We start from the raw sequence: 15,397 nt of genomic DNA, 5'->3' as shown, positions 1-15,397 counted from the left end.
ATAATTTTTGAATTTTTTATTACGCCTTTGTTATTTTTTTTAATAAAAAACTTGAAAAAAAATAAAGCATAACAAGTTTTGAATATTTACGTTTTTAGGGTTTTCTTGTATTTTATTATCTTTAAAGATAATAATAATATCCTATTTTAAGAAGTTTTTTTATGTTGGATGTTGTGTAGTTGTAGCTGGAGACAAATTAGCCTAACATGTTAGGATGGAGCTTTTTAGGAATACTTGTTTTGCTCATTTGTAATGCATTAAAAGTACACTGAACGACACTTACTATATACTACTCGACATACATACCCTAGAGGATGCGAGAGACATATTGGAGGGGACGGTATTTGCGGTGTGGATGTGAAGACCGAAGAGTTTTGTCTTGTCACGGGATTTTGATTTGGTCTCGTCTCGTGGATATTAAAAGTAGGTGATCGGGACATATAAGGCTGAAATTATGAAATGTCGGATAAGAGTTGTGAAATACCTAGATTTTTGTTACATATATAACAACCATACCCAACCCAGTAAATCTCATAAATAGCAAAACTGCTTATAGAGCCTGGGAGGATGGGATGTAGACAGATCTTGCCTCTATCAATAGGGTAGGGCTCGAGCTCGACTCGAACTGAATTCGAGCTATCTCGACTCGATCTCGAAATTCAAATCGAGCTGGGATTTGAGGCTTGAGCTCGACTCGACTAAAATTTGAGCTAGCTCGCTCGGCTCGATCTAGCTCGAACTAACAAAAAACCACAAAATTTACTAAATAAAAAGCCCTAAAAAAGAATATTTTCATATACTAAGGGCCATATATACAATTTAATTTAACCAAATGGCTAAATATGCAAGTATAAATAGTTAACTCACACTGTACATTTTCTTTACCTTCTTTTATAGGGGAAATACTCCCTTAGTTTTTGTCTTCTGAGCGATGTGGGACAAAAAAATGAAGGATGTAAACCTTATCGAGTCGGCTCACGAGCCGAGCCAGTCCAAGCTCGAGCTCGGCTCGTTTACAAACTGAGCCGAGCCGAGCTGGCTCGTTTACAACCGAGCCAATTTCGAGCCGAGCTTTTTTCAAACTTTTTTCGAGCGAGCTGCGAGCCACGAGTTTTTTGAACACCCCTACCATAGGGATAGAGAAGCTACTTCCAGAGAGACCCTCGGCTCGAAAACGAACAACATACCAACACACCAAGTCAAAGAATATAGAAATAAGAAGTCACCCATACCAAGAAAGTGATCAGAGTGACACAATATAATGTAAATCATGTATAATGGCATACAACATCATTTTGGCATAAACACAAGGCGATCACCTGAAAAGTCCCTTAAAGAATAAGAAAAACCTACGTCCCTAAAATATACCTAAGACCTTACTGCAATATCCTCTAGAAGTCCTTAACCCTAATCCTACGCCTCTACCAAGTCCTATCTTCGACCATGTCCTCAGAAAGATGCAACTCTAGTAAATCATGCCTAATATGCTCATCCCATATCAATTTGAGTCTGCCTCTTCCTCTTCCTCTCCTCCCCTCCACAGTAAGAGTTTCCACTACTCTAACTAGTGCCGTCATTTCCCTCCGCTTCACATGCCCAAACCATCTCAATCTCCCATCCTTAATCTTCTCTGATATACTAGCCACTCCTAATCTTTCCCTAAAAACCTCATTTCTTTTCCGATCTAACCTCGTGTGTCCACACATCCACCTCAGTATCCTCATTTCTGCTACCTCCATCTTGCGCGCTTGTGTCTTCTTGATAGCCAAACAGTCTGTTCCATATAGCATAGCGGGCCTAACTGCTACCCTGTAAAATTTCCCCTTTAGTTTAGTTGGGAACCTCCTATCACACAATACCCCACTGGTTGCCCTCCATCTACACCAGCCAGCCTGTATGCGATGGGTTACATCACTATCTATGTCACCATCTATTTGTACAAACGACCCCAGATACTTAAATCTAGTTACCTGCGGGACCAATTCATCCTCAATGGTGATTTGGGTGTAATCGTCATCGGCTACACCACTGAAATCACAGTGTAGATACTCAGTTTTAGATCGACTAATCCTTAGGCCCTTGCTCTCTAAAGCTACTCGCCACTCCTCTACCATCGCGTTCAGGCACTGTTTAGTCTCTACAATCACCACAATATCGTCTGGTATAAGTATGCGATGTGGAAATGAATAGCTATGAGTATACATAAAAGAATTGAGTAAATTGTCAAAATCATCCATGAGGTTTGTGTATATTTGTCAGTTTCATCCAAAACAACTTTTTGTACTAAATAGTCCTTCACTTTTGAGATTTTTTGTCATTTTCATCCAAAAATCTAATTTGCTTTATTTGTTGTGTCAAATATTTGGATGAAAATGACAAAAAATCCTAAATCTCAAGGACGATTTTAGCAAAAAAGTTAGACGTTTAGATGAAAATGACAAAAAAATCCAAAAGTAAAGGGCAATATAGTACAACGTTTAGATGAAAATAACAAAAAAAATCCAAAAAGTAAAGGAAAATATAGTACAAAAAGTTGTTTTTTGATGAAATTGGCAAATATGTCCAAACCTTAGGGATGATTTTAACAATTTACTCTAAAAGAATTCAAACCTCAAGGTTTCTTGACAAAATTCAATCTTGAAAAACTAATAAACTTACCGGCGTGATTAAATAGTTCAAAAACCTTAGGGCGTACGGTGTGGGAGTCGGCAAACTCAAGTCACCGATCGGCAATGGGTGGCAAACCAATGCCAACCCATTTGCCGCATGCATGTTTGACGAAATGGGAGTGAAATCGGTGAGGCAACACCGATTCGGAGAAGGGAGAAGGAGAGAGAGGGGTGGGGTCCATTTCAATTTCAACCAATCACACCTTTTTCCTTTTTTTTTTTAAAATAGTTTACCACTTCATCAAGTGTGTAAACCATTGCCAACATTTTTCACCAAAGTTTAAACACTTTTGACTGATTGACATGGCGTGCTCTGATTGGTCGGTTTTTTGGTTTGCCACTCAAAGTGTTTAACCACTCCCTACGCCCTTAGAGATAACTATAAACTAAAAAGATAAACAAATACATAAATAATGCTCCTGGCCTCCTCGTCCATTGTGAATATACATACAGCACTTCTCGAGTTGATTAGGTTTTATATTTTATCTAGCAAGACTCTTTATTTGCTCAGCTTTCAATCTTCCATATGTCGATTTGTTTGTTTGTCTTTGCAACTTATAATAATACCCCACGATGACGCTTGACTTTTTTTACAGGTGTTTCGGACTTTGAATTGTTCTCAATGAATTCCTATCCAAATCATACAAATTAGGTATTTTTATTTTGAAATCTTGCATCTTTTTATTTTATCAGACCTCTGATTAAATGTTTTGCTTGTATTTTACATGTATATATATTTTATGTGACATATATACCCTTAGGTTGTTGACTATCAACTGCTTGGATTTAGAAATGGACCAACATATAATAAATAAATACAACAGCAGAAAAAAGAGATGATCTGAAAATTTGCAGTCAATTTCTTGTATGGTACCTAAAGTTTGAAGCAATGGCTTCTCATAGATGATATTATTTCAAAGCTGTAACAAAATACATACCAAAACCAATGAATAACTAATGTCAACTAAACTCTTCTTTTTTCTTTAATCAGCTAACCGATAAAAAAAAAAATCGCTAGTTTACGAAAACCAAATAACGATACCAACAATTGTGTATCAACTAATGGCAGGTGGTTGTGAATGAGGCCACTATCACTCAACTTATCTTTGCTGTCTAAGGTTGGTTACATGCAATTACTGCATGCAATGGGGTCATGTTAAAAGATGGATAGACGAATATACAACACTTTGTTAACCGGTTGACCTTTTTACCCCTGAACTTGTGGTTTTCACGCCTCGTCTACTTGTCTTCGTTTTTGTTCTTCACCAACTTACTTGCTGGAAAATGTAATCTTGCCAGCAGAGGTCTCGGTGCCCGCGTTTTCTGATCAAAACCCCTCACACAAACAAACCCTGCAGATGTTACACAACGTATCATTAGTATATAAATTAGTGGTATGCATGGGTCGGTTTTGGCCCAAAACCATAACCGCGATGTCGGTTAATGGATAGCCGATAACCGATAACCATAACCGATCGGTTATGGTGGTTTTGGTTAATCGGTTTTGAAGGCTATAGCGGGTTGGTTATGGGTGGTTAACCGTGAATTTAGGCCTAACTAAAAATAACTCAAATTTTTTTGAACATGGAGTAAATTGTTATTACATATGTCTATACATTGATATTAAATAGTATTAAAAATACATATAATCTATAATATTAATACCGAAAATTCAAACAAAGTGATATGATATATTCATATAAATTCAGATAAACATTTAGCCATAACGATATGAAATAACCCCTAAATACTAAAAACGTTCAACCAAAAACATCAAATATTAAAAAAAATGGTCAAAAGTCCTAAATCCTACTTTCAGTACTCAGATTAACCATTAACCGACCCACCGCTTTTTATTTGGTTAGGTTTTTTCAGTTAATTTGGTTATGGGTCGGTTAATTCGATTTTTTGTACACGCCCTAATATAAATTATGTGTTCGGGCATCACGTGCTTATGTAAAAAGGTCATTAATTTAAGGTCTACATACCTCTCCAAAAGCATTGTTGAATTTCTTGCGTAGTCAGCCCTACAAATATCAGTTTATAATTATTAAGTTTAAAATGTATATATCGCTAAGAAAGAAGCTATAGACGGGTTGCTTATACCTTTAAAGATCGTTGATACAGAAGTCCCGAAGTACACCGTTCTTCTCGGAAGGTTCCAAATCCATGCCCTTGGAACATCAATCGGATTCAAACTCGACGCATGATCCGCAAACATCTGCACATAAACCGATCACATGAAGTCTAATTGAATTGCATCTGATATTTTCATTTGTTAATTCAGATTTCAACGTACCTCGTTAACTTGGAAGTAAGTACCGTTGAGCGGAAAGCTCCCTCGTGTTGCGGTCCTACATGGCATCTGTGATCAAATTGGTCACATAAGCAAAACATTAGTTTCAGATAGACGTACTTGATGATTTTTTATTTACGGTTACTTGAAATTAAGATGTTCTTACCAGAATAGTTCCTCTAACCACTTGTGAGTTTGCCTCTTTTATACAGTTGCACGAGAAACACGTTGTCCTATCACACAACATTCCCGATTCTTGCGCTTGACATCCTCTTTCAGGAGGTTGCATGGAATGTGCAGTTTCACCTGCAACGAAACAATAAAAAAATCATGTTATAGTTATGTGATCATAATGCAAAAGTATGTATTTTATATTTTTATTAGTAAGAAAATGTTGACTGCTGACCTGGCGTCCATATAGCAAGGAGATAAGGGCTTGGGTCATCGGTTTCTCTTTTATACAACTGAAAAAAAAAATCAAATTTTTTTAGTTGATTTATGAAGCAAAATGACGTGTAGAGTGTTTGGCTGGCTAAACAGAATTACTAACCCCTTCTAAAAGTGGATGTGAGTCCGGTAGCTCATATCTGCCACAGAATGAGTTAAAGAATTTATGTATTGTAGATATGCAATCTTGACTTTTTTGGTAGTCAACTATCGAATTATGTGATATATTCAAGAATGTAGAGACTTACACTAGATGTTCAGTCCGTAATCGACTGACATTTTTCAACTTTGGTGTAGGTATGGAAGCAGCTTGTGGATTTAACGCGACTAACGCTTTCGACATATCGCCTTGAATTTCCATGCTATCATGCATTTTTTGCAAGTTAGCGGTGAATTCATTCATGTCAAGTTTGATAGTTGGGATTTCATCAGCGTCATCATAATATTGATCTTCGATGTCACTTAATGACAATTCTGCCGTCTCTGGTTCTGGAGTTGTTGGTTCCTCAATTATCGGTTCACATGAAAGTTGCGTATTTTTGTTGCCATTGTTTTCGACTGGCGGTAATTGCATGTGCTCACTGATCACAGGTGGCGGGGTTGTATACGTTGCATTTGTTGGATTTCGTGCATCCGAAGGTACCATTCTCTTCTCTTCTGGACCCGGGAGAGCAAGCCTTGCACTGCAACATACAGATATCACTTATATTATAATATTTGCTCAATACGTTGCATTATGATTATATATAAAGTATTCAACTTTTAGAAGGATATAGACATATTTATAACATACCTTGCAAAAGCACTGGCGAAGTGTCGGCACTCTGCTCTCATAGGGCATGCATTACAGTTCGGTTTACTCTTTGTGCAGAAAACCTGCATAATTTGAAGTAATTAAAACTAGGCTTGTAAACGAACCAAACGTTTTTGAACAGTTCGTGAACTTGTTCGGCGGGAAGTTTGTTTATTTAATACAAAAGCGAACACGAACACATTTTTTTGTTCATTTAACTAAACGACTGAACATGAACACACGTTTTGTTCGTTCATTTATGTTTGTGAACGTCCGTTTATGTTTGTTCATTTATGTTCGTTTATTTACATTTGTTTATGTTCGTTCATTTATGTTTGCTCTTTGATGTTCATTTCAATTTAAAGACATAACTTGTTATATTTATATGAATATTAAACATAAAAGGAACTTTCTAACTACTTATATAAAAAATAACTAATTGGTAATTGAGCTTTCTAGTAATAAAAATGGGTTTGGCAATGGAATTTATCGTAACAAATCCCTAATTTATATAAAAAATTACTTTATGTTCATTTATGTTTAGTAAATTATGTTCATTTGTGTTGTTTATTGTTTGTTAAATTATGTTCGTTTAAGTTTTTTATGTTCGTTTACGTTCGTGAACTGTTAGTTTAGGTTTTAAACGAACGAACATAAACGAACACAAACATGCCCATTTTTCTTAAAAAACAAACATAAACAAAAAAATGTGTTCGATTATATGTTCGTGTTCGTGGTCGGTTAAAGTTAAATGAACGAACATGAACATGCCTCTGATCGTGTTCGTTCTGTTCGTTTACATGCCTAGTTAAAACGGTGAAAACTCTATTCCTTTTTTGAACTACAAATGTTTACATACCTTTCCAAATGTGATCATTTGGTAGTGTAGCTCGTATCTGTCATTTAACCAAATATTAATCGGTAAAACTAGCAACTTTAAGGTAAAGCATGATAACTTATAAGTAAAGATGATTGTTTTCTTTTTCTCTATAAGGGTAAGTGTTGGTTACAATGTCAACTGATCGAGCTTGCACAGCCTAGGCCAGAGATACTTCTGAATCGACTCTAACACAGGGTACCTGCGTAAAATGAAATCAGAACCTCTTCGTAAAAAGTATAAATTCATTATATTATGTTACTTACATCTCCAAGAGATGCAGTTGGAGTGATTCGGGTAGTGGTTGAAGCGGGACCCACCCTAGTCTCACTGCTATCCTCCCGACATTTGTGTCAACCTAAAAAGATACTTTCATTGTAAGAATAAGAAAATTTCAACACGTGGAGTCTTTTCGGTCTTACCGGGAAAGCAAGATGATGAAGCGTTAATAGGCGCACACACTCCACGCTTTTAAGCCCCAATCCTCTAATACTTAGTAAATAATCCCTGCAATATTATATTATCAGTATAATATTACACACACACACACACACATATATATATATGGGGAAGGTTAACGTACAATAGCCCCTTAACGTGCGACGGTACGCGAGTGAATTACGCACGTTATTTGCATAATTACACACGTCATTTTTAAAATACGCACGTTATAATACATAATTACGCACGTTATTTGCATAATTACGCATGGGTTGGGTTAAACCCTAATTACGCACGTTATTTGCATAATTATGCACGTTATTTTTCACTCGCGCACGGTCACACATTAAGACCCTTTTGTATTTAAACCTTTCACACACAACACACACACACACACACTATATATATATATATATAATTATATATTAGACTCCCTTTTGTAAAATAACAAACTTTTTCGAGAGAGCTTACTTTGCTTTATCTGGAGGTGCATCCCGTAACCATTCGAGGTCAATACTCCCATGGTCTCTTACTAGTCGGTCAAGAAAATCCTGCATTTGAAATATAATAATAATAATTAATTACTAATCATGATTTTCACTATCATTTTGCTCATAATGAATTCTTAGCACCTTTATTCTATCAGCCAGTAAATTATTCATTCCACGTTCTCTAATAGCATCCGAAATCTCATTAACATGTGCTCGTCTTAATGCTTCATAGTCAAGCGAATCCGTTGCATCTTTGCTTCTTTCTTTTTTCTCACCGTTTAATAACACGTCCCTTCTTAAACTATCCCAGTCAAACGCTTTCTTTTTTTCATCTTCCGATATTCCTTTTCTACCCTTGGGAATGTTATTAGTTTGCCTGTTTAACGGGTCGTGAGATCCGTAATTGGGCTCCTTTGAGCTTGCTTCCGGGCCCGCATCCTCACCACACAAGTCATGTTTCTGTGCACCGATAGCTGGTTTGGCTGGCCCTTGTGATGGAACCTTTTGTTGGTAAGTTATTCCCGACTTGGTTGACGGCAAAGAAATGTTTTCGCCTCCTAACAACCCGAAATCTCGGGGTGTTTTTGGTAACTGATGCGTGTATTGTGACCGGTTATTTAGTGGTGTGGTCCAGTTGTCGTGACTGAAAAGCTCTTTGAACATGGTAACCTTCTCGGGCACCTTACTAGTTTCAAACCCGAACGTTTGATCTTCGGCTTCTGAGTTCGACCCTGCACTCGATCTACTTTCATCAATGGCTTGAATTGTGGAGGAATCGAGGGAATCTTGTGAGAGAATCAATTCTTCTGATGCGTAGTTTTGTTTATTTGGGGCATAGTTTGTTGATGAAATGATATTCCTATTATGTCTCATATCGGATACAAACGGTCTTTCACTGAATACGGGCTGCTTGCTTATTTTATCAGTTGGTAATATTGTTTCAAGCGGCTCTTCGACCAATACACATGCGCCATCTTCGCAGCGTGTTTCGTTGGTGCTTCTTGTTTTGGGGTTGAACTTTGCTGCAAGAGACATGAAGGCCGAACTGCAGACAGTGGAAATGAATTAAGTTATCAGGTTTGACTTTTGACTATTTTTAAGGTAATTAGATTGTTTTTTTACAAAAAAACATTGTTGCTACAATAATAATCTAAGTTCTTAAATATAAAAATTTAGGAGGTTGTACGCATTAAAGACACATAATTGGTAACGTTAAACCAGTTTGAAATAAAACAATCCAAATCGACCGGTTCATAAGTGAATGGGTCGAAACTGCCACCTATAATCAACACCTATGCAGTTAATATCGGTGATAATCAACACTTTTTATTTACCTTGAAAGATGGTCGGAAACGTTTTGTGTGAGGAACACACCAATCACCGAGTCGACCACAGATCCTTTCCATCTTGAAAATCGTCTATCTCCTGGAAAAAAACGTACCATGAAATATTGTCAAGACTACATGTCCTAACATAATCCAAATCTTGACCATAAGTAAATTTGAGATTTGAGATAAATTTTTTTTACCTTGAACAAGATGCATACGGGCAATAAATGAGTCAGCTCGCCCACGAAACACTCGTCGTTCTTCTTCCCACCATTTTTCTTTATCTTTATCCATTGCCTCTGCAGCCTCACTCCCTTCATTGCCCATCAACAGTCTCCAAAGTCTATCTGTCTCGGGATCAAGATCCACCTTAGGCCTCGGCTTTCGTTTTCTCACTGGCTCAAAAGGTATGATCGCATTATTATCACCCCTATACGGAACAAGCGCATTCCTCTTCTCTTCATAGATGCATAAACCCTCTAACATACGCGTAATATCCTCAATTAATGACCCACCTTTCTGTTTCCTCGGCCGACCTGCACCTTTCGGTTTTGTGAAGGATATCTGGTGAACCCCGGAGGCATCGTTACATAGTTGCGGAGGCGTATTATGAGGGCCGTTTGACCTTTGACTAGGTGAATATTGAATTGTGGTCCTCTTTTTTTCCATCAAAGTAGCAGGAGAGGTTACTACCGGAGATCTAGAGTAATCTTTCGGTGGAGTAGCGGGCGCCTGATTCCAGCTCACCATTGCGGTTATCAAGTTAACATGGTCTTGAGTTGATCTTCGTGATATATCAACGATCGGTCGCATTCCAGATGAACCAGAATGCGTTTGTAAGTTACGTGTAGTAGCAGGCGTTGGTGATTGGAAATGCCGCTCGTTGACCTGATAAGATGGGTTAGTGACTTTTTTAACGCAAGAATTTACTAACTGCATAGCCGACACGTTTCCGTAAACGGGTCGCCGTAAATCTCCTGTCGAGTTATGTTCAGGACGAGGGATAGAAAGGTCATTCTGCATCTTGGTTTTCTTGTGGCTTTCACTGACTCTAGTCAAATCATCGCTACGGTCTACACGACTATCACCACCTAACAACAGTTTCTGGTACATATATAGCGAATCCATAGCATTTAAATTACGGGGATTTATCTGCTCCAAAGACGGCCTTTTAACCCCTCTTCTCTCATCAACCGTTTGACCGTTTGGTTCTCCCCCTTCAAGATCTATACACACGGGACCCACTTGATTATATCTGTTTCTCATGGTCAAATTTCTGGCAAGCACATTCACAGCATGGTCCCGTACTTTCGGCATTGGTGTTGACGGCCCGTTTAGCTCAGATTGTATAACGGTTTTCATGCTGTCTTGACGGGCCATTAGTCCTGCATGCATATTATTCTGTGCAGCATTCATAGCTGATCTCTCGAGTATGCTGTTTATTCTTCTTTCTTGTTCTATATCTTGGAGATTATTCTTTAAATTAATACCCTGCGTTTCTTTATTTTGACTATCGTCTATCGCCACATGCTCCGAGTCAAAGTTCAATTGTCGTCTACATGATTTAGTGGGAGTTTCAACAACCGGTTTTGAAGATTTTACCTCTTCGGTTTTCGGTTGACTATCCGACTGATCAACAACCTTCTTCCTCACGTACTTTCGTTTACCATTAGGGCTTTTTTCAACACCATTTTCTAGCGGAACTTTTCTCACATACTTTCTTTTTACGCGATTAGGATCTTTTGGTGTTTGTGTCCTTTTAGGTTTCCCTTCTCGAATCACTTTCGGGCGATGTTTTTTCCGTCTTGCAGGTGTCTTTTGATTCGGTGTCTTGTTTAAGTCGATCCCTAATTCATCACCCTCCTCACAAACCAAATGCTCTTTTTGTGTTGTTGAAACCGCTGAAGACGTCGAATCCCCGATACAATGGTTATCACCATCTTCAATTCTTTGACTTTCATCTCTATCTTTTCGTTGAGTATCGGGAGTAATTGGAGCAAATGGCAATGAGCCCGTGATCCTAGACGAGACTGCATCGAGTTCGGATCTTGGTGGCGAGTTTAAGTCATAGCAGGGGCGGCATGGGACCGGAAATCCATCTATTAAAAACAAAAAATGATCCCTATCATTATTATTTTTAATGGGGTTTTAAAGGTTTTAATAATAAAAAACCTATGTTTTAGCTTTATTACAGAAAAACAACTTTAAAATTGATATATAACTTTTATGCGTAACTGTAACTATTTCAATGTCAAATGTATAAAATATAAAAATTCTTCACCTTTCTGACCGAATGTCGGAGACGGTTGATTTCCAAGCATAGAACCACCTTGAATAAATGAATTTTGAGCTGGTGTTTTATTTAAATCATGAACACTATTGCTTTGTGGTCGAGTTTTGAACGGGTCACTTATCGGGCTTGCTTTGGGCCTCACTATAGCTGCCAAAAGACCACAGTCCCAATTTGCAGGGTCTTCCAAGGGGAAGTACGAGACCGGTGGTGAAGCTTGGTTAGAACCATGGTTAGGGTTCAGGTTATGGATTGTGTTTGGAACAGGAACCGATTTTAAGATCGGGTTGAAGTTCTTATTTGGTGTACTAGGAAGGTTATGCATTGTGTTTGGAACAGGAGTTGAGTTTAAGATCGGGCTGAAGTTCTTATTTGGCGTACTAGAAAGGTTATGCATTGTGTTTGGAACATGAGCGGAGTTTAAGATCGGGTTGAAGTTCTTACTTGGTGTAGTAGGAAGGTTATGCATTGTGTTTGGAACGTGAGCGGAGTTTAAGATCGGGTTGACGTTCTTATTTGGTGTACTAGGAAGGTTATGCATTGTGTTTGGAACGTGAGCGGAGTTTAAGATCGGGTTGACGTTCTTATTTGGTGTAGTAGGAAGGTTATGCATTGTGTTTGGAACGTGAGCGGAGTTTAAGATCGGGTTGACGTTCTTATTTGGTGTACTAGGAAGGTTATGCATTGTGTTTGGAACGTGAGCGGAGTTTAAGATCGGGTTGAAGTTCTTATTCGGTGTACCAGAAACCCGAGTTTGACCTCCATTATTTTGATGATGGTCTTGAGCTACTTCGTTCAAATTTAGAGGCTCTTTTTGTAACAAACCTTGGTACATCCCAACCAAATCCCCCCAATCTTCATTTCCCATTTGATTTCGGGGCTTGTTAGCCGTAATCACATTTGACGTTTGGAGATTCGGTTTTCCAGGTGTCACGGGAGTCCAAGAGCTACTTCCACTAGCATTCCCATTCCCATTCCCATTCACATTCCCATTCCCTCGGGAATATGAATTCGTGTGTACTACCGGATTCCAAATCCCATCATTTTGCACAAAGCCATTCCCATTCCCGTTCCCATGATGGATTGTTGTCCATGAATCTCTCTGACCCTCGATTCCAATTCCATTTCCAGTTGACCTGACCGGAGTTGTCATCCATGATTCCGATTCCCTGGGTCGAATAATTCCATCATCCACCACAACCCCCCTTCTCGGAGTCTCGCCTAAACTCTCAACCCCTTGCGGAAACTGTCCGCCAAACATGGCGGCAGTCCAAGAACCCGGGTTCGGCCCAACACCATTATTCTCCGGCGGAATAACCTTCACGGCAATCCACGATTCCTTATTTCCATACTGAGGGAGTGGAAAACCCCTCCCATAGTTCATCCCTGAACTCACCCAACCACCAAAAATTTCCCCCCTTTAACCTTTTTTTTCTACTTTTCCAAACCCTAATTTTAAGAAATACTCAAATCAATTGCAATTCAGATTCCAATTCAACAACCCTAATCCCCAATCTCACTGAAACAATCCTCAGACACCTAAAATGTGCAATTCAATAATAAACAATTGTTAAATTTAAAAAAAATTAAAAAAAAGGCAATTTCATAACAATCAAAACCTAAATAACCATGCAAGCAATTAATGCCAACAAAAAATTGATCAAACCTCAAACAAAAACAAACACACAAAAAAATTAACAATCTTTATAAAAAGAAAAAAGAAAAGCAGGTAGCTTTGGTTATCAGCAAACAATTTGCCATAAAAATCAAGAAAACCCCAAATCTGAACCAAATTAGATGATTAAAAATCAAAAAAATTGAAATGAGGGTTTTAATTTGGAGAAACAAATATAAAACCCCATGTAATTATTGAATCTGATGGGACCTGAAAATGTGAATCACAGAGGATTAATAATTTGCAAAAAACAAGAAAGAATAAGGTGAAATCTTATCTCAGGTGACGGTCAGCTGACCGATCTTTAAAACTGTAATCACCGTCGGTGAAATTCGCCGGAGAACAAGTCAATGACCGAGAACTAAGTCTTTCTCTTTCTTGTTAAACCAAACAAGAGAGATATAAACAGTACATATATGTGTAGTAAATATAATATATGATAATATATATTTCTGTATTTATTATATTAAATTAAATTAAAAAATTAATATTTTGTGTATGAAACACATGGGTGGGCAAGTCCTGCTTTTTATAAAAGTGGCAGAACTTATATATGGTCAAATACCTTTCAAACCTTTAAATTCCGTTGAAAAATTAAAAAAAAAAAATGAACCGCCGGATCGGTCAGTAGTCACCGGAAGTTCTGATCGGCGATCTGGGTATTGCAGGTGGTGTTTTAAAGTTTATTGTTTGTTTCTAAAAAAATAATTTTTATAAACGTTGAATGAGCATTATGGATGATTGTAATTAGTTTTTTTATTTAAAAAAAAGCTTGAAAAATAAGGTTGAGTAAATAGAAAGCAAAAAATATAAAAGGTTAGTGTGTGTTGTTCTACTGCTTGCCCTAACTTCATATATGGTAAGTTAGGATATTGTTTGATTAATAATTGGCTTTCTTAATTAAAGCTTTCATTTATTATAAGTAAGAAAGATGTATTTATTTTAAATTAAAAAATTGATGGTTAAATAAAAAGGTGTGTAAGTTGGGTTTTGTATCGGACGGATAAGTAAAAAGAATTAGAACACCCGTAACGGATGTTTATTTTTCAAAATCTTTCACCAAACACGCTTAATCTCGCCCCAACTCCACCCCCTCGGCGTTATTACGCGTTTTCTTTGAAAAAAAGTTGAGCAGCGTGGTTTAAAACACGTCAAATTTGTGCATTGGGTCGAGAGTTTACCGTTACAAACGGTAACATTCTTTAATGTTTTATTTTTTATTTTTTATTCCCATTTAATTGTATAAAAACCCCACTTGACATCCAATTTTATATAAAAAAACCCCACTCTCAATCAAACTTTCTCTCTACTTCTTTCACATTTTATAAACTTATTAACCATGAATCCATTCCAACCCCCTTTTGGTGTTCCATCAAGACCCGGGAACCCGAATACCACCCAACCGCAACAAAACTTTAACTAGTATTGTATTTTTTTTTTTAATTTAATGAAGTATTTTAAGTTTTAAATTTAAAAAAAATTAATAATTGTGTAATGATTGGACGTGGCGTTATTGGGTATTATTCCACTACGTCACTTTTGTAAAAACGTCAAATAATGTTCCCATGCTGACTGGACTGCCACATGGTATAAAACGCCCAAGGATAGGGACATTATTCATCCAACCACTACGCATGATCTTAGATGGTATTAAGAAACTCACTTTTATCGTTTATATTCATTATATTTTGCATTTTATATGTGTTTTTGTATATATGTGTGATGTTCAAATTGTAAAATTACAATTTCAGGCTTACTTTAACTTTACTTATAAGATATTCTAATGATAGAAGTTTTTGATAATAAGACGTTATATATGTTTACATATTAGTTAAAAAGGTAAATATACAGAAATACCATATTATTTTTATTTTTTGTTGTTTATAACTATTAACTATATGACAAATATTTCCATAAACACTACTTCGATCTTATCATTCTAAAATTTTTTTTCTCCATGAGATGGAAACTTTTTGGTAATAATGAATCCATAAGAAAGACTTGTAGGATAAAAAAAAAAATTGAAACTACAAGTTTTTACAATTTCTAACTCCTTTAAATATCTCTTTGAAATGTGTATGACTACTTTC

General features: G+C 37.0%; 1 protein-coding gene across 2 annotated transcripts; it reads right to left on the bottom strand.

Moving 5' to 3' along the window:
- Window positions 1-3,506: 3,506 nt before the first annotated feature.
- LOC110936583 (DNA glycosylase/AP lyase ROS1) lies at window positions 3,507-13,178 on the bottom strand. 2 transcript variants are annotated; one of them, XM_035989054.1, is made up of 19 exons: window positions 12,293-13,178; window positions 11,624-12,148; window positions 9,543-11,441; window positions 9,349-9,439; window positions 8,156-9,059; window positions 7,995-8,074; window positions 7,505-7,589; window positions 7,349-7,440; window positions 7,216-7,284; window positions 7,065-7,101; window positions 6,206-6,288; window positions 5,661-6,095; window positions 5,516-5,552; window positions 5,372-5,429; window positions 5,132-5,271; window positions 4,969-5,034; window positions 4,776-4,890; window positions 4,658-4,696; window positions 3,507-4,021 (listed from the first exon to the last, which is right to left on the bottom strand). In XM_035989054.1, exons 1-19 carry the CDS (start codon window positions 13,014-13,016, stop codon window positions 3,909-3,911), a joined length of 5,592 nt encoding a protein of 1,863 aa, XP_035844947.1. In that variant the 5' UTR covers window positions 13,017-13,178; the 3' UTR covers window positions 3,507-3,908. The 2 variants fall into 2 exon arrangements, with proteins under 2 accessions (XP_035844947.1, XP_022034681.1); XM_022178989.2 differs by having other exon boundaries at window positions 11,624-13,178.
- Between the last annotated feature and the right edge of the window lie 2,219 nt (window positions 13,179-15,397).

This window comes from Helianthus annuus, chromosome 4 (assembly GCF_002127325.2).
Source record: "Helianthus annuus cultivar XRQ/B chromosome 4, HanXRQr2.0-SUNRISE, whole genome shotgun sequence".
Lineage (NCBI taxonomy): Eukaryota > Viridiplantae > Streptophyta > Magnoliopsida > Asterales > Asteraceae > Helianthus > Helianthus annuus.
Note: the sequence above shows the minus strand (reverse complement) of the source record. Positions and strands in the feature narration are given on the sequence as shown.